Source organism: Macrobrachium rosenbergii, chromosome 59, assembly GCF_040412425.1.
Source record: "Macrobrachium rosenbergii isolate ZJJX-2024 chromosome 59, ASM4041242v1, whole genome shotgun sequence".
NCBI lineage: Eukaryota > Metazoa > Arthropoda > Malacostraca > Decapoda > Palaemonidae > Macrobrachium > Macrobrachium rosenbergii.
The window spans coordinates 30,794,809-30,817,934 of NC_089799.1; the positions used below are offsets into that span (position 1 = coordinate 30,794,809).

At 42.5% G+C, this 23,126-nt stretch overlaps 3 protein-coding genes across 6 annotated transcripts in view; 1 reads left to right on the forward strand and 2 right to left on the reverse strand.

Moving 5' to 3' along the window:
- LOC136837382 (streptococcal hemagglutinin-like) overlaps window positions 1-5,829 on the reverse strand; it is a 30,542-nt gene extending 24,713 nt beyond the window's left edge. Inside the window, exon 1 of one of the 3 annotated variants that reach the window (XM_067102139.1) lies at window positions 5,590-5,829. The gene's annotated coding sequence lies outside the window, so the exon portion shown is untranslated. Of the gene's footprint in view, window positions 1-5,162; window positions 5,379-5,484 lie in introns of those variants that run through there. The other 2 variants (XM_067102138.1, XM_067102140.1) reach the window with 2 other exon arrangements.
- A 1,971-nt stretch (window positions 5,830-7,800) lies between these two features.
- Window positions 7,801-8,929, reverse strand: LOC136837676 (uncharacterized). Its single transcript, XM_067102550.1, has 2 exons — window positions 8,348-8,929; window positions 7,801-8,082 (listed from the first exon to the last, which is right to left on the reverse strand). The coding sequence occupies exons 1-2, from the start codon at window positions 8,927-8,929 to the stop codon at window positions 7,801-7,803; spliced, it is 864 nt and encodes a 287-aa protein (XP_066958651.1).
- Window positions 8,930-14,577: 5,648 nt separating this feature from the next.
- The window catches only part of Gapvd1 (GTPase activating protein and VPS9 domains 1), a 168,871-nt gene continuing 160,322 nt past the window's right edge, over window positions 14,578-23,126 (forward strand). Inside the window, exon 1 of one of the 2 annotated variants that reach the window (XM_067102135.1) lies at window positions 14,578-14,708. The gene's annotated coding sequence lies outside the window, so the exon portion shown is untranslated. Of the gene's footprint in view, window positions 14,991-23,126 lie in introns of both variants that reach the window. The other variant, XM_067102136.1, reaches the window with a different exon arrangement.

Below are 23,126 nucleotides of genomic sequence, written 5' to 3' on the forward strand. Positions count from 1 at the left end.
TGGTACTCTCTCATCTACCCCAGCCCTTACACTTACACTTCTGCTCTCTTTTATAACCCTGTCAAGCTCATAATCTTCTACAATTTCCAAGATTTCTCCCCAAGTCAACCTTTCATTCGTCCATCTTTTCTTCTCCTTCCGCTTCAAGTTCACAAATTCTCTAACTTCATCTGGCACTGTCCCTAACAACTTCTGTACTAACTCCTTACATTCATCTATCCCATCATCCCCAAACTTCTTCCTTGCCAACGTCTCCAGCCTACAAGCATATACAAGGTTTCCCCAGCTTTCATTCTTGCCTCATCAAATTCATTCTTCCTCTTATACTTAACACTCGCTTTCATACGCCGCTTGCTCAACTAGTCTAGCTTTCACCTTGTCATACTCAACATCCCCACACTCATAATAACCCAATACATATCAAGTAAAACCCAGTCAAATATTCTCCTAATTCTCGTGCCCACACTCTCTTACTTTCCCCATACTTATCCTGACAAAACCTTTCATACTCCCTAAAGAAATCATGCACATCCCTACTTCCATACTCATTATACCTTTCACACCGTGGTACCTCCCTCACATACATAGCCTTTCTCACTTCTTTCTCACTTTCACTCTCACTTTCGCTACTTTCACTCTGTCCTTTCATACCCTCTTCCGAATACAAAGAGTCCACTTCCACACTTACATTCATCTTACTCATTACACTCTTCTTTCCCCTCTTTTTATCCACTTTTATCCACTCACCTCCATCCACCTCACTATCACTACTACCTTCACCCTCTCCCTTCTTTCCTGCCTTTCCCACTTCCTTACCCTTCTTACCAGTTTCCTTTCCCTTTCCCTTCTTCCCTTTTTCTTCCCCTGACTTATCCTTACTTTCCCTCCGTTCCTTCCCTCGCTTTTCATTCCCCTTTTCCTTACCCTGCCTTTCATTCTCTCGTTTCTTACTTCCTATTTCCACATCACTTTCATCACTCACGCTTCCATTCACTTCTTCCTCCTTTTCTTTCTCTCTTGCCCCTTCACACGTTCCAGAGGACCTACCTCCAACAGCCCCTTCTCCAAAAACACCCTTGAACATACCTTTCACCATTTCTTCCACACTTTTCATCATTCCCTCCAACTTTTTATCCACCCTCTCTACCATCCTGTCTTCCATTCTCTCTTCTGACTCTTTCATCTCTCCTTTCATTTCTTCTTTTGCACTTCTTAGCATTCCCCCCACCTCCTCCAACTGACTCCTCAATCTCTCATTCTCACCCCTCAACCACGTATTCTCCTCTCTCAACCTTACCAGTTCCTCTTCCATCCTTCTCTTCAGTCACACTACCAGCCACCAATCTCACTTGCAGCTGCAATACCAGCTGCCCCACGTTGGGCGCCAAATATTATGTGGAGGAATTCACACCCACAAACAACACAACACGCAACACTCACCCTGATCTTCGGTTGCTGGAGATGGATAAGGTCCACGGTCGCCAATCACAGCACACACCCACGAAACAAAAAACTTAAACCGACCCTCCACCAACAACGAACCAACAAAAAAAAAGAAGAGACACATGAACCATTAATGTGGTCCCAAAAAAAACAGACGAACTCCCCGTTTCAAGGTTGGACCTCAACTGCCCAAGACTTCCCCAAAACCGAAAAACTCCCGACAGACCGACAGACAGACAGACAGCGCTGTAAAAACGAACTCCAACAACCGAACCACTCACAACGACAATTACACTCACTCGCTCTCTCTCTCTCTCTCTCTCTCTCACAAAACGTTGGGAAATGCTAAATAAAAACAAATTCCTTCATCCCTCTATAAGGAATGCAGCTGAGCCCCCTTCTTGGCAGAGGTGGAAGAAAGCTGGGTGTTTCCACGAGCGCCCTTCGAAGCCTGCGTCTTCTTACGAGCCAAGGAAGCGCTAACTTGACTGGAGGGCTAAGCCGCAGTGGCACGCGAAGACCCGAGGTCTTTGCCACTGCCTGGTGGATAAGGCAGTCATTATCTTTGACCAGCCTCTTGTCTACCACTGTGTCTACCAGATCTCTATGGAAGAGAGAAGCAGAACCCAACAACGGTCCATTCATGAGGGTCAGAGTCAACTTGGATCCTAAGACCTGGAGATCCGATTCATGACAGCATCCCTCCTCTTCAGCACCTGGTTTGCTCAAGAGTTTAACAGCCGTTTCCAGCCTACACTGAAAGTAATTCCTAATGTAAAGGACCGACAGTTTGTATAGTGTGTCAGAACAATTCTACTTAAAGGCCAAAGGTTTGTATTTGTACAGGAACAATTATACTGTACAGTACAGGCAGTCCCCGGTTTACAAAGGGTCCGGCTCACGACGTTCCAAGGTTATGACGCTTTTCAAATATATTCATCAGAAATTATTTCCCGGTTTACGACACGTTCTGGGGTTACGACGCGTTGTACGCCGATCTGACACAAGAAATATGGCTCCAAAATGGCAGAATAATCAAAATGGAGGGGCTTTTTTTATGAAAAACTCAATAAAAATGCAGTTTACATCATTTTCAATACACCCAAAGCATTAAAAGTAAGGTTTTCTTAAGATTTTTTACGATTTTCTGTTCACGACGCAGCGTAAAAACGAAACCCCCGTTGTAAACCAAGGACTACCTGTATACCTATTATTACTTTTAACAGCAATAACAATAATAAAGCTACTTTTAACAGCAATAACAATAATAAAGCTAATATCGCACCAACATTATACCCACTGCATAGTGGCCTGATTGCATTCATAGAGGTCCAAATCTGTACAGACTAGCCCATGTTCACACCCACTAAGTACGTGATCCATTGTCTGGATGGGATGACCACATGGGCACTCAGCAGAGGAGGCAAGACCTCACTTATGAAGATCATCTCCAGTCCTTCCAACTCTAGCTCTTGTTCAATTAAGAGTTACCCAATCCTTTCTACAGAGGTTTGTTCCATGGGGATGAGACTCACATGGGTTGAGGTGGTCAGTTTCTCTCCAGCGTTCTAGGCTGTAAGTTGCTGACTCCCTGGGGGGATTTCAATCTTTGTCTAACCACCTGGTGATCATAGAGCGGGTGCCTTTCATCATTCTCGTTTATATTTTTGGGTCTTTGAATCGACGGATGTTTGGTGGTGCAATGCCTGCCAATCTATAGAGTACTGGAAGGGGTGTTGGTCTTAAGGCACCAGTAATTATGCAACATGCTTGATTGAGTTTGGCATCAACTTTATAGGAATGACATGATCTTTCCCAAACTGGTGAGCAGCATTTGGCAATGGAGTAGTTGAGTGCCAGAGCTGTTTGTCTTAGGGAAATTTACAGCAAACTGCCTTTATAAGTACCAGCAACAATTAGAAATTATTGGTATTTTTGTGCACCACTAGTGGACAAAAGAAAAAACTTAAAAGATGCATTTCACTGGCATTGCCAAATGAGCCACCAGTGACCAAAGGATCATTGGGTCGCCGGCGACTCATCTGGAGTTAGAAAAAGGAGAACACCCATATGCTGCCTTTTGGACCCCCTCCCAGCTTTCATGCCAGTTTCTTTAGTTTAACAATGGCTGTCTTGTACTTTCATATGTAAAACATGTTGATAATCTTAAACGTACGTTATATTTCAATGATGTAAAATTAAGTTTTTATCCACCTTAAAATAAGGCCATACCTGTGTTAATAAATGATCTCAACCACAAAACAAATCTAGGTCGAAAGAGTCAATTGCAGTACTTGGATTGGGAATGGGACAAGAGGAAATTCGTGCCTTCTTGCTGTGAACTTCCCATCCTTAAGAATACAGTACGGTTTGCACAATGCTAAGGGGGATAATGAGGGTGGCCTCTAGCTCATTGCACCCAGTGTGTAAGATCTGGTTGTAATGAATTTCTGTTTCATTTTCATGATTTGCAATGATCTACATCAATTTAGAATTGAGCAACGGCCAGGCAGGGACCCAAGACCCTAGGTTAGGTTAGGATTCATTTCTATACGTTACTATATGACTTTCATGGCAATTTACCAGCTGGTCAGTTTAGGTAGGGGGGAAGGCATTATGTAAGGACCCAGAGCCCTGGGTTAGACAATTTAAGGCTAGGATGCATCCTTGTATGTTATTCTAAGACTTATGGTTCACCAGGTCAGACGGAAAAGGGGGGGGGGGGAAGCATCGAGACCCCACTTCCCAAACTGGCAGGGAACCAGCACCTATGCTGAGAATGGTCAAATTAGTGCGCACCTTTGAAGGGTTACTTATTCTTGTTACATTTTCCTGCTGGGCCTTGGCTATATAAAATTTCTGATGAATGTTACTGCTGCTACACCTGAACTATGTATTTTTTTAAATGATGTGATTTGTGTATAAGCTATGGTATCTTCTAGACTGGAAAATTTTATTCATTTTCGGTTTGCTACTGGGGTCCTGCATAATTTTTGGGGTATTTCTATGCAACAGCTCTGCACAGACTATTACCTTGGAAATAAATTTTTCCTGTACTTTTAGCGTTGCTGATGAAGGAGGAGGTGTTGTTTACTGTCAGTCAATTATTATTAACCTCATATCTACCCAACATGGTTGGGGACCCTTTGGAAATGTGGGGTTTTGGAGACGCTGGGAGAAAGACCGGCCCGCCACGTTGTTGTTAAGGAATGGTTCCGTGCATGCGCACGTCATCAGGGAGCCATATGTTTAAGGATTGGCTAAAATAAACCTATTATAAAAGTATACTAACCCAATATACCCTACCCTAACCTAACCTAGCAGGCCATGTTACTTAGTCGGGGGGCAGACCCCGGTGACGGAAACTTCACTTTTTACCAGAAGCCAACACTGCGCATGTGCAATACCATTCCAGGATGGCCAGCATACAACTTCTGAGGTTAATTAAGGTTGACAGACAAAAACAATGGTGTAGTTCTAACATTGTCGGATAGGCCTATAAGTGGAAGGGAAAAACACAATTTCAAGTGGTTTCCATAACGTTTAAAAGTGCATATACTCAAACACACAACCTGTCCGAATTATATCGTTCATGTAGGATATTTGTTAAGGATCTAACGTAGGATAGCTTACGCCAGTATTACCAAATTGGAGTATTAGATCCTCCTCGACTGTTAACAAAGGAACTAACTCTGATCTCTCCAATGAAAAGGACTTACCTTGAAAATCTTGAAGGTACCGAGCCCTGCCGACTGGGCAAAGAGCTGCCGTAGAGTATAATCCTACAAAAATCAAAAGTATACCCTCCAGGATGGCATTCAAAACAAAGCCTGAACGGCTTCCGATTGGCTAAGCAGAGAATAATACAATCATGACGCAAACAAGTAGAGATAATCCACAGACAGCTAACACAGGATATAGCCTCTTATCCTTTTAAGCCCATAATCATTTTGTTAAGAAGAATCAGGCTACACTTTGACACTCCAACCCCATAAGGTTAAAAAAAGAATGCAAGCATGAAGTTAATTATAAGCTACCTACACAAATGAACACTTCAGAGTTTGCAAAGGGGTTACTCATGTAATCAACTCGCTTTGAAACAGGGACTGTGGCGTGTGCAATGACACAATCCATTACAGTCATCACCTATTATTATTTCGGTGTCGTGAAGGGTTGTCTGCCCAATCCTGTAAACAATAAGGAACGAGAAATACGAATTCGTGAGCAGTAGGAAGTTATCAGATACTTTTCGTTTCTTTAGCACGAAGATGCAATTCTTTATATGTAGAATCAGAAGACTTTGGCGATCCTTTAAATTGTGAGTCGTAGTTTCATCCTGATAGTTTACAATCGTAAACAAGGCTTCGTTCAGTTTCCATAAACAATGCTTAAAAACGTCTCTCCGCAATCCAAGTGGTAAACAATTTCATCTCATTGGAGCTCTTGTGGCTTCATCATCAGTGACATTCATCACCATCTTCCTTGTTTAATTTTGGTCCTTTCGGCGGGAACTAATTCATATCTCACAATCTGTTGTTTTCCTTAACAATTTTCCATAACAATTTTTCCCTCCTTATTCCTGAAAATGTTTTTAGTTTCTTCTAAAGTGTTCCGTTTTTATTTCTTTCCAGCTTATGAAGAAATTTATTTGTTAGTCTATGTTTAATTATCTTTGTTATACTGTGGCTCCATTCATCTATTTCTGGTCATGACCCTGCGTCCGTTTATGCTTATGGTAGTAAGTGGCGAATCTGATCGTGTAGCCTACCTGGGGAGTAGATCTGAGGTCCTATAATTCCCATTCCAGTGCAACCAAAGGCATAGCCAGGAATTTTCTTTCTTGGGGAGCTGGGGACAGATCTTTACTTCATACAATGGTCCGGAGTGCTATGATAAGTTTAAAATGATACAGCTAATAAATTTGTGAATATGAGATACATATTAAACAAAAATGTAATATTAAAAGCGTAATGAATCTCTCTAATGTATATTAAGATTTCAGAATTTCCTGTGCTTTGCACCAGGAACTTTCCAATAAAATATATATCAATCAATTAACCAATCAATCATTTCCTGTGGCACCCACTGGGATGCACAGGGCCTCGATGAACTCACATCACCACATTCTGTCCTGGGCTGACTACTCAAGATCTCCCCACCACTCGTCTCTGGCTTCCTGCCTCATTGTCCTTAACCACATCTCCTTTGGCCTACCTCTACCTCTTCTACCAAGGGCAACCCACCCTGGTGTATCTCGTACTATCCCCTGTCTTCTATACACATATCCTAGCCACTTCCAGGGTGAGAATCTAACATAGCCTACTCATCGACCGGCTGCACTCCCGTTACTTCTCTGATTCTGTTATTTGATATCCTATTCCTCCAATTAATTCCTAATATTCTTCTGAGCGCCTTATTTTCAAATGCTAAGAATTCATTATCTGAAGTCACTGCACTGCACCATGACTCATGCCCATAAATCAAAATACTCCTAACCATTACCTTATAAATTTTTATTCTTGTATGCACAGAAAAATTGCTGTTATTCCAAATATTTTTAAGCATTCCCATTGCCTGGTGAGCCTTTTTTAATCTTTCCATACTGTGCTCAGAGAACCATCCTTATCTAAATAAGTACCTAAATATTTAAACTTGTTCACTTGCTTTACAACCAAACCTTCAATTAGACAATCCCTTGCATTTTCAGCATTCATATTCATGATTTCAGTTTTTCCACTAACAATAACCAAACCAATCTTTCGACCTTCACTCACTAGACAATCCAGCACACTCTGCATCTTTTCTGGTCCCTAGCAGATCAAAACCATATCATCGGCATAATCCAAGTCAAAAAGTTTCACATTTTCTCCCCAGAGTATACCTGCATCCGTTTCTCTTTTAGCCCTTCTCATAACGTAATCCATGACCAATACAAACAACAGGGGAGACAGAATGCCACCCTGAATCACATCAGACTTGACTTCAAATGGATCACTCAAACACCCATCAACCATCACTTTACAGGATGTGCCCACATGCATGTTCACGATAACCGTCGCAAACTTTTCCCGTATTCCATAATCCCTCATGATTTTTCCCATAGTCCTTCTCGAAATACTATCAAAGGCCTTTTCAAAATCAACAAAATAAAGACTCAACGGAGTTTTTATCTCATTTACTTGCTGCATTAAATGCCTGTCTATGAAGATCTGACCACTGAAACCCCGCCCCTTTCTAAAACCAGCCTGTTCATCCATCAGAATACCATCAGCCACTGGTTCCAACCTATTCAACATTACTCTACAGAAAATTTTCAAGACTACAGGTGACAAAGTGATTCCCCTCCAATTACCACACCTACTCTGATCTCCCTTTCTTTGGAACTTTAATGATCACACCAGTCTTCCAACCTAGTGGTATTATTCCCGTTACCCAGATGTCATTGAATAATATCTTCAAGACAAATACTAATCTATCCTCCTCCACTGTAAACATTTCTGGGAATAAACCATCCTCTCCTGGTGCCTTATAATTCTTTAACTGTTTTATTGCCTTAACTATTTCTTCTAGCCTGATCTCACCTTCATCAATATTTAAATCTTCCTGAGCAGGCGGTGTATCCTCTTCTGGGGGACTGGTCTATTAAGAACTGTCTCAAAGTGCTCTTTCCATCCATTTCTGATTTCAACATTTTTGGTCAATAAATTACCTCCCACATCCCTCACTGGTATATCCTAATGATTACCGGCACTGTCAATCAGCTCTTCAATTGCTTTATATACTATCCTACCATTTTATTAATTAATTTTTCAGTTTCCACAACCTTTTCATTAACAGATCTTCTTTTATCTCTCTTACTTAGTCTTTTAACTTCTGAATCCAAACTCAAGTACTTAGTTCTTGCTAATTCAAAATCTTCATCACTAACAAAATGCACCTCACTCCTCAATTTTGCTTCACCTCTCTCTTTGATCATACCCCATGTTTCCTCAAACATCCACATCTTTTTCCTCGTTCTGAGTTTCCTTCTGATCGTACAACCAGCAGCCTCATGAAAAGCTTTATTCACATCCCCCGACATCTCATCTACACTTCTCCCTCCCTCCTCCAGTGTTTCTACCACCAAAAACCTGTTTCTGCATTTTATTCTAAATTCCTCCTTGTCCTCTCCGTCCCTTCTAAGCACATCAATATCGTACCTATCGACAACAGGTTTCCCCTTCTTCTGACTTTTTAGCTTAAGTCTTATTTTTGCAACGCTTCCATACCTTTTACTAACAGCAATATGATCAATCTGATTTTTATATTTTCCACACGGTGACACCCATGTCGTCTTGTGTATATTGTGGTGTTGAAAAGGTGTGCCCACAATGACTAAGTCATTTGCTAGGCAGAAACTCCCAAATCTTACTCCATTTTCACTCATCCTACCACCGACACCCATCTTACCCATACAAGCCTCAAAACCCTCATTCGAGCAGCCCATTATTGCAGTAAAGTCTCCAATACAAATCAAAACATCATGTCTAGCAACTCTTCCTATTCCCTCCTGCAGCTTTCCATAAAATGCGCCTTTCCTTTCATCAGGTGCATCATTAGTGGGTGCATAACACACAACCAGACTGATATTACTATGATTTGACTTCAACAGTACGTGCAACAATCGCTCGTCCATAGGATCCCATTCACATAGAACCTTCTTTACCTTGCATCCCAACAGCAATCCTACTCCCTGATAAAATCATTCCATCCTGTCGGCCAGACGTCAACAAACATAAATTATTCCCCAAATCCAATTTATCGACCCTAATTAATCTCTGTTACAGAACTAACTCTTCAATTTTGCTATCCTGATTTAGTGTTCTCACATTCCAATTGCCAATTTTGATAGTATTTTTAGCATGAATAAAAGAATTAGGAGCCCGTGAGACTTTTAGCACACCCTGCCCATTTAAGGGCTGCACGGGACCGGGAGCCATTCCTCTTCTGTCAGAGTCCATCAAGGTTTCTTTGGCTAACTACATGAACACTTCCTCACAGTGTTGCAGTCGCAGTAGGCAGCTAACTTGCCTGCATCCCCACACTCGAAAGGTTCAGCTATGCTGAGGCCAATCAAATGCCAGGGTGCTTCCAAGCCATTTCACTCTCAAGGAGTTTATCTGCCTGTAAGCAAACACCCACCCCCTGCTCCCAGGGGCATTGATCTGTGTGGGGTGAGGGTGATCACTCCCTCACTAGCTAAATACACCCACCTAATATATATGTAACAGAAATATTTTAGAAAAGTAACAGTTTAGAATTTAAAGATATGTTGAATATGTTAGTCCATTAAAGTTATATTATTATAGGCAGTATTTTTCCCTCCACACAGCTACCATGTGCCCATGGCCACAGCCAGAGCTGCTGATGCACCCCCAGAAAAGACAATTTTGGGGCTCATATTAGTAATATCTAATAATAGTTATAAACACAGAAACGGACGCAAAAAAGATTATCTATTTCTCTAGTATATTTATACGATTATAAAGAAAAGATCAATAAATCTATTATAGATCTCCTTTCAGCATATTGAGAACTGAAATGTAAGAGTTTAGTTCACCTACCAAAAGTATTGCTAAACCTCAATACAATGTATTGTGCAAAAATTAAAAACAAAAAAATATGAACATTTCGACACAACTGTATAACAGAACAAACAGATAATAAAAACAGGAGCTGGAAAATTTTAGTTTACATATCATTGATCATAATCAAAATGTAATTTTACAGTAATTATTCAAACAGCCAGATTTTTTTAGTGAACTTTCCTCTTTGACTTTTTGTCAGTAACATCCTGATCTGAGCACCATACTCGGGTCTGAGAATTCACTTGTCTAATTCAGTTGAGTGACTGAGAGCAGAAGGTGACTTTAGGCACTGTTGGTCGAAGCACACTATTTTGCGATTACCATATATAGGAGAGCTGTTAATTAGCTCAGTGGTCTGGTAAAGCTAAGGTATACTTAACTTTTTAACCATATTTGGAGTTAACATAATTCTTAGAAAATTTCCTAGGGTCAGTAAACATCTGAAGATTTCTCCAGCAAATATTTAATCAGAACATTTATTGCAAAGAGAAACTAGTTTTGTTGATTATTCAGAATATTTACGAAAACTTCATCTTCATCGCTAATAAACGAGTATCATCATCACCCGTCATTTGTTCATACTTTCTGCAGCGAATAGTTTACTTCCGACGATGCATTTCTCACTTTTTCTTGTTGCAAATTAAGAGTGGTCAACTCGTGAATTAACGACGAGGATTATAATCTAATCCACAATAAGGAGAGCGAATCAAGTCCTCTACTTTTCTTCACCTGATATAGCACATTCATGGTGACATCCACATTTAAATATTGTATACTTTTCAAACTGACATTTTCTCAGGAAAAGCCAGTAATATAACTAAGCGGTCATATTTCTGGAACATAGATTATGGTTGCACCGTAACCACTAAGCGGTCATATTTCTGGAACATGGGTGATGGTTGCATCGTGACCGGTGATGACATATTCCTAAAAAAAGGGGGGAGTTGAGCTAATTTCTATTTTCCAAACATATATCGTCAAATTAGTTAACTGAATAGGTTTGCGTTTTATTGATATAAACAAAAAGAGTGGCATACTATACATACTGCAAGCACCCTGTGTGAAGTTAGTGCATTAATTATCACTTTTAGTTCCTAGGAAACTTGACTCCTTCAATTCGTGTCTTCCATTTAGTTTCTGGCACCTCTTTGATTGTCAGAGGCATATATTCTACTAAAACTATCCAACAACACGGTGAAAATGAGACTGTGACAGAGGCCGTTAACGAGCTCAAAGAAGTCAACTGTGTAACTTGAAGATTATACGGCCCCAGCGAGTATGTGAAACAGAATTAACAAATAAAGCATACTATCTCCAGCAGACGGGCCTCTACTTTTTAGTTTTCCTTTTCATGTTGGCACCCGGGTCATGCAGTAATTGTATTCTCATATTTTGGATAGCAAGTCATACACCATCGTAATTTTGAAAGAGAAAGTTCACAATCAAAGTTTAGTTCTGACCTTGGCACAAAAAAATGCTTCATATATTTTCAAATCTTCAACAAATCGAATCAACCCTCAACTGTTCTTTATGTAATAAATCAGGAGTACGGTCTATGATTACAGGACAATATTCGTCTTCTTTCCAGCAATACTCTACTTCCCGGATATTTGATAGGATCATTTCAGTCAACATATTCTGCATTTTCGGCCTTAGATATTGGACACGAGTCTTTTTGTTCATGACATTCAAGGTATACAGTCTTATGTAAAGGTGGCCTAACCATTTCTAAACAGTTTTCGATGGAATTAGTTCTACATTTTCAGTAGACAGAAAATTGAAACTATTTTAGAATATTCCTTCAAAATCCCCAAATCCAGGAATGATCAAGAACTCAGGATTTTAGAATCTACATTTATTAGATTAGATAAGGCAGCCTTAAACCTTGATTGCAGTTCATTTACTTGAAACAATGTAAATATATTTTATTTCGTCATGTCATAACCTTTTAAATTTGAGATTTTTTAAACTTTAGAACTTTATTGTATTCTTGTGATTTATATTGTATATGTCTTTATCATATCCACGTCTTTTCATCATTTCAGCTGATTTTGAAAATGGCATCGAAGTAGTGCCGACATGTTAATATCAATAAAGTTTTCAAAATATTGATTTTACTACACTGGACTGAACAATAACAAATCTTGAACAGCAAATCAGAACTTCATAGGAATATCAGAATCACATAAATAACAATACAAAATTCCTAAACAAGAAATGATTTCCTAGAAATATAATTAAACAGAAACAGAACACGATGCATTGTATACACAAAACTGAAGACCCTCACCACTGCGGGAATGGAGGGTGGAAAAAATAATTGTGTGACAAGCTGTTTGACAATTTGTGTAGCTCAGGTATGTGAGATCCAGTGGATAACCTTTTTCAGCACAACTCCACTTCGTGGTTTCTTATGTAAACTAGCATAAATAAAAGAAAACACACTTTACTAACAAATGAGTGTTGTTATTCAAACCGGCCAGCTATATAGAGTACCATTTTCTGAATGAGTCATCTCATCTTTTCGTAAGTATTTTCTGTACTACATGTCTATCCACTTCGGCATCACCCAAAACATATGCAGGCTCTGTAAGTCCCTCTGATGCATCAATGGCATCTATTACTGTTGGGCAATACTTCTTCAGTCTCCTATCACTCCCTGTCTTCAAACTTTGAAGAAAAGGAAGAAACCTATCGCTATTTTGCTCCGTCTACGCTGTTCCAGCTATTAACTCGTGACCACATCAGGGTTATAGCCTACAGTACAAATCAAACAACGAAGCAAAGAGAATCACAACAGACTTGCTCACTGATCGCCTAAAAAAATTCCAGCAAGAAGGACAGGGTCTGTCTTTGCGAAGTAAATACGTGAAAACGAATGATATCCTCAAAAACACATCCAAATTTGAAGCACTAGACAAGGACCCAACGGACACACAGAAGAGAAGGGACAGTAAAATAACATGATAACCAGGGCAACAGTCTGCAGCAAGATGTCAGGTTCCTAAAGTGGTTGGCGACTTCTTTCTGACTAGGATATCACTTTATGATTATCAAAACCCATAAACTTGGCAACCAACCCAGGCCCACAGTATCCCAGATGATGTCCCTGAGTCTCATGTAGGGTAGCCAATCAAAAACAAAATCTTAAGGCCCTACATCTCTGCAGGTTGCTTTTTGAAGTCCTCCATTGAATTTATCAAAAATCCTTAAAACCACTGAAGCATCTCCGGATGCGGCCAGTCTCTTTGCCAATGTTTTAGTACAGGAGGCCATTTAGTAGATATCATCTTAGATAACGTGTACAGATCTGGCAGAGACTCCACGCTCTCTGATGCCGGGAATACTACTAAAGTAGATGCCGATTACCAGAACAATGGAGGTTCATTTCCTCTCACCCATACGAATTACAATATAGGAAATTAGCAAATGAAGCTAAAAAAAAAAAGCTAGCAGATACCCCGAAAGCTAATTCAGTCGTCAACTTGACAAGTGAGGCCACATTTATCCACAGAATCACAACTAATATGTCACAGTGGCCTACACAAAAGTTACGAACGTGGGCTTCTGCCTTATTTCCAGTGGAGAGTACCCAGATTCATACGAATAGTCTGTTATTGTAGCTTTAATTAAAAGAACCTTCTCTTGTGACATCCTCAGGGAGCCTGTTGCACAGTCCAACGTTGTGAGGAATAAAGGACCTGTGGAAACGACAGAGAAGCACATTTACTGCATATCGGTGCTGCTGTTCAGCGAATCTGGTTGCTCTCGGCAGGAAAAAAGGGTCAGGGATCAATTGTGAGTGTAAAAATCTCTATTAAAACACAACTTATGAAAAAGTGACAAACAAGAGACCGTCCATCGATGGTCCAAATCATAACTGCTAATATTAGGAACCAGAAATCTACCACCACGAACCACTCAATCTAAAAGAGTTAAATCTCTGGCAGAAGCTGAGTGGGTGTCTTTAAAAACTATTAAAGCAAGTATAGTGACGTAGGATATATATATATATATATATATATATATATATATATATATATATATATATATATATATATATATATATATGTGTGTGTGTGTGTGTGTGTGTGTGTTGTGTGTTTATGTATTATATATATATATATATATATATATATATATATATATATATATATATATATATATATATATATATATATATATATATATATATATATATATATATATATATGTGTGTGCACCTAACCGTACGATATACACGCTGCAAAACTTTCCTACAAGAAATTTGTGCACTACTGATGTAAATATAACCAAGGGCGACTAAAATTATGCTCTTGCATTTAAAGGACGGCATTTGGATTTTCGGGCAACGCAGTCTTACAGGGACCTTTTATAAGTCTGCACTTCCCAAATTCATTTCTGTTGCAGACTTGATTATAACATTAAAATCTTTTGGCAGTCAGGACGAAAGTCGATGTGAATATTTTCGCTTCCACTTCCCAGCCATGTTGACACACGAACACATTCGGCATTCGCTGTTTTCATCTCGGTCACATGACGTTTGTGAACGCGACCTAAATATGGTGCGAGTGACAGTGGTGGGAGGTAATGAAAAGGTTATTTATCTCCGAAATAGCGACGTGAAAAAAATCTCAGGTAATTTTCTCCTGTGATAACAAGAAATGAAGTATTTGCGAGTATGGGGTCGCTCGCGTGAGGAAAGTCAAATAAAAGAGAAAGTAACAGGTGAAGTTCAGATGAAGAGTCGTCAGCGTAGCCCTAAGGTCGCTGTACTGGGCTCTTGATTGGGCTCTTCGCTTCTGACATTTACACTGACAAACGCTTTTGGAACATTTAAATGAGTTGCCAATGGTCTTCGTTGTGATCATATCTCTCCTGACGCCTTCCGTAGGCTAAATAAGCTCTTCAAGTTTCCTGGTGTGTTGGCCTAGCGTGTCCATTAGGTTATTGAATGGGTAACCTACTTTAGTGAATTGGGAAAGCGCCTGAACAATTCGTGTGTACATTTCTAACGCGAGATATACTAGTATTAAACCTGTAATCGACTGCGAATTAAATTTCACTCTTTTGGATGTCCCAGATAAGATGTTCCAGGTTATTGGCTGACTTGACTTTCATTGCCAACATGAATGTGTGGTTAATTAATCCCACCCCCTATATCGAACAGTAATATTGGGGCCCTCTCTGAGGAACTGAGATTTTTAGGTGGGGGAAAGCCAAATTCAATTATATTTAAGTAAACATTATAACTTTTTTGGGTAAAATCTGATAAGATGCCAATATAAAATACCACGCAACTAGGCGTGTTTACTGTTTACAATTTTTCTGTGTTAGCCATGGAGGGGGGGCCAGGGGGAGCTGTCTTACCTTATAATTTGATGAAGAGCGCTCTTCATAACTGAAGGTTACAATTTCATATTGTGTATAGGCAACTTATTTTAATTAGTGATAGGCTAAGGGCACCGCATCTTCCCAGTCTGGTGGGAGTAGCGTGGTCCTCCTGAATCCCCCAGCCTAACCTTATCCACAGCATTCTGAATTATTAAGTAAAGTACAGGGCTATAGCCAAAGTTAAAATTACCCTCTGTCCACCTAACTCTATTTGCTTTTCTCTTGCCCTCTTTATCAGTACAGTATATTCAAAGGAAATTTAGAGGTCCTGGCCTCCTAGTCTAACATTGTTAAAATATGTTTAGGGTCAGCATAACATTTCCAAGGAAGGTGAATGTTGAATTCATCAGAACTGTATAAGGAATTATGTGAAAAAAGATTTTTTCCTACACAAATACAAACCTTCAGTCTTTATATAAGATTCAGCATGTTGGTCCGAGCTGGAATGGCCTTTTAACTCTCAGGCTTGATCATTCATTACCGACGGAAGGGGGGAAGTTTCACCCACTCATCAGTCTGCACTTTACTATACTGTACTTTCTGCTGCTGTCGTGTAAAGAAGTCTCTGTGCTTCACTGCCTGACTGCCGTTTGCTTTCTATTTTATGTCTTTTGTTGAAATATTTTCATGTGATTTTTATTTGTTGTTATCTATTTATACAAGCCCTTCAATCACTTTAGCATTTTTTGGAGAGGAAACTACTGGGCTGGGTGGTTTCTAGGGAAGCACAGACTGTGTATTTGGTTTCTCTCTTTTTGAGGTCAATCCTCATTAATTTTTGCATGTCACACCATGATATGAGTGTAAGTTAAAACCATCTAATCTGACTTCTTTTTCTGGTGTTGTGAAGGCTGATGGCTTTAGAGAGTTATGTGCCTCTCTAGGCCTCTCAGGAGAGCCGAGTGTCTTTTGTTTTTGAACTTAATAATCACTTGTAAGCTATGAGGGACCTGCCTGTATCTGTTCCAATCATGCCCAGGACGATGTACCAGCCACAGTGTCTGGTAGCTGTAGGACTGCTCCTACTGCCTTGGTAACCCCACATGCACCATCAAGATTGTGTTCCTAGGTACTGTACTGCCGTATACATCATCTGTGAGTGATGTTCTTCTCTACACGCTATTGTTGAAGGCATGCTCAGGGAAATCAAGAAGAGGAGAAGGAAGTCATCATTGTTGTCTTCGTCGTCGAGTGCTGTCGCCTCCTCCCCTCCTTCCAAAGCTAGCAAGCGGAGGTAGAGGAAGGTTGCACTGCTGCTCCCATTGCCTAGCACATGGGTGCAACTGCTACCCGAGATTCTCCGGACGCCTGGTGTACTGGTACTGGTCCTGGTAGCCTGCCTACCTGTGCTGTCAGTACTGGCCCCAGTAGCCTGCTTACCAGGCCTGATCTCTCGCTGGTGGTACCATGGTACCTCTGCTTCCATTGCCGAGTGCACTGGTATCACCGCTACCCAGGGTTCTTTGGACCCTGGTGTACCAGTACTGGCCCCAGTAGGCCTCCTATCCAGGCTTTCGGTACCAGCCCTGGTCTCTCGTTAGCAGTACTACTGCTGCTCCTGTTGCTGAGCGCACAGGTGCAACCGCTACCAGGGGTTCTTCGGACCCCTAGTGTACTGGTACCAGCCCCGGTAGGCCTCCTATCCGGGCTTTCAGTACCACCCATGGTCTCTCATTAGTGGTACCACTGCTCCTGTTGCCAAACGCATGGGTGCCACCTGGGGTTCTTTGGACCCCCAGTGTACCGGTACCGGCCCAGGCAGCATGTCTACCAGGGTTGGCAAGGGTCCCTGGTCTACGGACCCGGTGTCAGCTGCCAGCACAAGCCAGTGAGGAAAGGCGAGAAGAGAGCAAGTTGGCACACTCTCACCCCCCCTCCTGCTCTTCAAGAGAGCGGTCTAATGGGTCCCAGGATAGTGGCCCGGCGACCTGCCCAGTTGCTCAGGCAAGGTAAGATGAGGTCCCAGCTCAGTGTTCTTCTCTTGTAGAAGCCTCAGCTTCTAAGTAGATTGAAGCACACTCGTGGGACTGCTCTCCCCGACCCTGGTGGACATTGACTGCCCATGGCCTTGCTTACCTGTTGAAACTCCGGTCTTCGGCAGGCGGGGCAAGGGTGCCTGTGCCTCTCTCTTGTTCCCTCCGCCTCCTTAGGGTTTTTTACAGGAGATGGAAGGCGGACAGGTACAGGGCTTGGGACTGAAAATATTCTTGCTCCCTTCCCAACCTATTACACGGAGGCCCATGTTCCTGGTCTGGTCCTCTGATGTGAGAGGATGTACGCCGAATGATCAAGAGATCGCCAAGGGCTCTGGTGAGTATTTCTCACCTACGGAGTTGCAGAGGCCTATTGTGGAGATCCTTGGAATGATACCTCATTATAATGATTTTGAGGAAGAGACATCTTTTCTTGCTCCTTGCTTCTGCCATTGAATTTTTCTGGGAACCCTGAGGGAACCCACAGAGCATTCGACCTGTCATGGTTTAGGCTTGCTGATGAGTTTTTGTCGAAGTGAGTTTTATTGGTTCTGGGCAAGAGAATTCTCCCCATTCCAGCTATTCATGCAAGGTACTTCCTCTGCCTCTAGCTCACCAGAGGAAATATCATGTTCTCTCAGAGAGATCATTTCTGTCTATTAGGTTGACCCGGACCTATCTCATCTGTCCTGGTCTGCCGCTAGAACGTCTCCTTGTGGAAGGAGTCTCCCTATCGCAGGTGGAGACAACGGCACTGGAATTGACTGCCAGAGCAGCATTCCAGTTGGTCTCGTAGATCAATCTTTGGGTTCTGTCATTGGCCAAGATCGTTTTTTCCCTCTGGCTTCCGTACATGCGAGGAGAATATTATCTACCTCCTCAACTAGATAGCAAACCTGTGGGGTTGAGATGCCGTGCTGTTTCTTACTTTTAGGTTTGTTGATCACAAGTCTGCTTTGCCACTCGGGAATGGACCGGTTCTTGGATCCCCCCCTTCTTTGTTAGACATAGGGGGAGGCCGCTGTGGACAGGCTTTGGCTCATTCACCAGGTGGTGGCTAAGACCTTCTTGTCGTCGCGTGGCAGTGCAGCTCGACCCTTGGGTCAGGCTGGCCCTTCCTCGTTGGTCAAAGAAAGTCCCAGACTTTGTCCCCTCGTAGAAGTATCCAGACTTCTACCCCAGTAAAAGATGGAGGATGCAAGGAGTGCTGTGTTTCTCCTCGATTGCTGCCGGTAGGGGACGAGTGCCTGTCAAGCCATTAGGCAAGCTTGGCAGTGACATGGAGTGGAAGCATGTGTAGTGGATGCCTGTCAGATGCAGTTTGGCTACCCTGGAGTCTTCATCATCCCTCACCCTCTTTCCGGTATGGTTCCGAATGTTAGTTCCTGACTCAAGGAAGGACTTCGCCCTGTGGGAAGAGGTGAATGCAGTGCTTCCAGAACGCTGTGGGAATTGTTTACCCCTCTTCCCACAGAACCAGTTTTTGTCAGAACCAGTCCTAGAGAAGGACCTCTTGCTTTTTGGGGTATGTGAGGGCAATGTATGTTGAATACCTACCCATAGGTCCTCCCACAAGTATCTCCTCCTTACCCCCGGGGGGGGGACGATGCTGTAGCTTAAGGTGCTTGTTTCGGACTCTTAACCTCTTCCAAAGGGTTCACTTGAGTGTTCATTTATTTCCACCTGAGCTCCATTGCACAGGTGCATCTACGGAAGTACCAGCGCAATTGGCTGGTCCTGGCAAGCGCGTTGCTGCAGTCGCTAAAGAGAGATCAGCATCATTAGTTTTTGTCGTGACTTGGGTATAGTGATCAACTTTGAGAATTCAGATCTCACCTGAAAGCAGAGAGTAAAATCTCAAACATGCTGACAGACATAGCAACAGCCAGGACCCTCCCTTTGGATTCTTGAATTGGCAGGTTCAGAGAGGCAGCACATCAGTTTCTGCCTCAACAGGAACAACCTGCTCGGCAATGCCACGTAGTTCTGGGTCACTTGTTGTCAGTATAGAATTGTTCTTTTGGAGGATGAATGTGGGTTTCTGGCAATAGACCCACCTTCCCCTTCCCCTCATCTTCCTCTATTGGAGGAAGTAAGGAGATAGCTAGCTTAGGGGTTCCGTTGGGCTCTTTCCCTCCTGAGGTGCTTTTGTTTTTCAGATGCATCTGCTGGGATAGAGCACACACCTGTAAGAATGTTTGTTGCAGGTGAGTGTGACCAGAATGACAGACACCACTTCAGTGTCCTGAAACTCAAGGTGGCTTTTTTTAGCCTAGCAAGGGTTTCAGGACCTAGTGGTGGGGCACTCCATGGTGTTGACAAGTGGCAACACTATGGTAGTGGCATACACCGAGCTGGGGGTGGTTGGTGTCCTTCCAGCTTCACAGGTTGACGGTGCAGGTACATGAATGGGCAATAGCACACTCGGTTGAGCTGTCAGCCAGGTGCTTTCTGGGATCTCAGAATGGGGTGGCAGACAGACTTAGTCGCCAGAGCCTGATGATCCCTACACCAAGACATTGCAGAGAGACTTATTGAGTTATAGGAATCCCAGCCGTGATCTCTCCATAACTGGTATGACAGAAGTTACTGGAGTACGGCTCATTTGTGCTAAACTTTGGGTTGCGATGGAGGATGTTTTTCCAGCACCCAGGGGACATATTTGTTAGGTGATCAACAGGGCTTTCGTCACCCTGAATTTTGGTTTGACTCTGGTGGCTCCCAGTGGCCACACACCGAGCTGTTCCTGGACCTGCTGATTCTGTTGTACAAGAGAGATTCTCCCATGGCACATCCTTCTGTGCCAGCTGCATGTTGAGAGGTATCACCAGGCATTGGAGGTGATGGTCCTTCATGCCTGGAGACTATCCAGCATTTACTGCGAGTAAGGGTGTTGTTTCTTGTTGCATAACAAGAGATGTTTGGATATTGTGGAATATTCAGGGGCTGTGTACTGGAGGAAATGGAACATCTTCTGTAGCTGGTGTAGTCAATGGGGTATCTCTTCAATCATAGCTTCTTTCAGCAGGTAGCAGACTTTCTCACCCTTCTTCACCGTGAGAAACTTCTCTTCGTCTCAGCCATGATGGACGATAGAGTGGCCCTTGGCCAAGTCCTTCAGTTAAAGGAAATAGATCTCGTCCCCATAAGGGATCTTTATACTAATGATTTGGACAGTCTTGCCCACCCAGGGAACCCAGGTCCCCAAGTGGGTTGCGCCTCTGATCTTCAGGAGCCTAGCTCGTACACTGTACAATCTGTTGAGATAGTCGTCAGACAGAGCTCTGACTCAAAGAATGTTTTTTTTTTTTTTTTTTTTTTTGCTTATCATAGCTTTAGCGAAGAGAGTAGGTGCGCTTCATGGCTTTTCGATGCTAAGCCTCGAGGGGAAGGTGATCTGTTACACATGAGTTGGTACCGGAATTCGTAACTCAGAATCTGTAGGTCCCTGATACCAGATTTGAGTCCATTTCAGTCCCCTCCCAAAGGATTTTGTAGGTATGACCGGAGTGAGACACTACTTTGTCTGGTTAGTATTTACTGCCTCAAGAGAACTTGGCATCTCAGGCCTGAGTCTCGATGTCTCTTAGTACTGACTTGGCCAAGGAAAAGGTGTCCAAGAGCACATACTGTTTCAAGCTTCGTGAGAGTTCAGTCCAGGTGAGAGACCATGAAGTCAGGGGCATTGCCTCGTCCCTTCCATTCTGGAAGAACCTGTTGGTTCAGCAGGTAATATGAGCAGGTTTGTGGTCGCGCCAGACCACTTTACCACGTATTGTCTTTGGCATTTGCCCATAAGTCTTTGGACACAATTTTCCTTGGATCTTGTGGTGGCTGCCCAACAAGTTGTTTTGCTCATCCAGCTCCTTTAGGGAACAAGTGCATCTCATCTAAGGTGTTTGGTAACCTGGGGGAAGGAGTGAGTGACTGGTCTCCTCCCTTCTCTCTTTTACCTGTCTCTCTCTTAAAGACAGATGAGTTTGTGGGTGACAGATGGTTTGGTTGCATGTCCCCCCCTCCCTCTCTGTAGACAAGTGGAGAGAGTGATAGGCAATAAAACAAACCCATTGATCATATTAGCAAGTTTTATTGTCTCTGACACTCTTGGGTTCTTCCAAGCCTTTTTTCAAAGTACAGGCAGTCCTAGAATACCAGCAGCATTGGTTAATGATAATCCAGTTTTACGGCCCTTGTCTAGTGATGCTGTTAACTGGATTTTCAGCGCCAATCTCCAGTCGGTTCAGTGGGTTACTCAGACTCTACTCTCAAATGAGTTAGTCTCCTATGTAAAGACTGAAGGTTTGTATTTGTGTAGGAATCAATAGCAAATTTTTAAAGTAAAGAACAGGCAGTCCCCAGTTATCGCCGGGGGTTCTGTTCCGATGGCATGATGATGAGCGAAAATCATCAATTTTTGGTTATCGGTGCCTCTGTTAGGTATGTATTAGCGCGAATACCTGATTATCGGCACCAATAAGTGGAAATCGGCACATACCAGTGCCGGAAATTGCAGATTTTCATCGCTAGACAAGCGCTGAGAAACTGGATTACCAATAACCAAGCCCGCTGATAACTGGGGACTGCCTGAACTGGAATTTGTATTTGTTCCTAAGCAAATACAAACCTTCGGTCTTTGCATAGGATTTTGCTTGTGAATGTGAGCTGGAACGTCTGTTAACTTTCAAACAAGGTTGTTGACTACCAATGGTAGGGTGTGAAGCCCCACTGACTCATTGATCTGCACTCCACTTTGCTTTCGGCTGCAGTCATGTGAAGACATCTCTGCACTGCTCTACCCGACTGCTGTTTGCTTTGTCTTGTTTTGTTTTGTTTTGGTGATATATTTTTGAGTGATTTCTGTTTGTAACATACACAAACCCCTCAATCACTGTAGCCTTTTGAAGAGGAAACCGCTGGGTTAGGCACTGTCCAGGGAAGGACAGACTGTGCATTCGGTTGCTCTCTTTATTGAGATTGATCCTCATTCATTATCATTTATTATCACATGTCACACCATGACAGAGTGTAATAAGCAATCTAACCCGACTTCTTTTTTCAGGTAATGTTGAGGCCTAAGGCCTTAGAGAGTTATGTGGCTTTCTAGGCCTCCTCTAGGACTCTCGGGAGAGCCAAGTGTCTTTTGAACTTAATAATCATTCTTAGACTCAAGGGACTTGCTGGTATCTGCTCTGACCATGCCCAGGATGACTTACCGGCCACGGTGTCGGCTAGCTGTAGGACTGCTCCTACTCCCCTGGTAACCCCTCATCCAGTATGAGGATTGAGTTCCCAAGTACTGCCATATACAGTACATCATCTGTGAGTGATGTTTTCAACGCGCTGTTGCTGAAGGCCCACTCAGCAAATTCAAGATGATGAGAAGGAAGTTGTCATTATTGTCTGTTTTTTCGTCTTCGTCATCGAGTGCTGTCACCTCCTCCCCCCTTCTTCTTCCAAGCTGGCAAGCAGAAGGAGGTTGCCTCTTGCTCCTTTTGCCTTGTGCACAGGTGCAACTGCTACCGGGGTTCTCTGGAACCCTGGCACTGTACAGTATACTGATACTGAGCTCAGTAGTGCCAGCCCCGGTACCAGTCTACCAGTACCAGGCCTGGTGTTGCACAAGCAGTATCCTGGTACCTCTGCTTCCATTGCCTTAAGCACGAGTGCAATGGCTGCCTGGGGTTCTCTG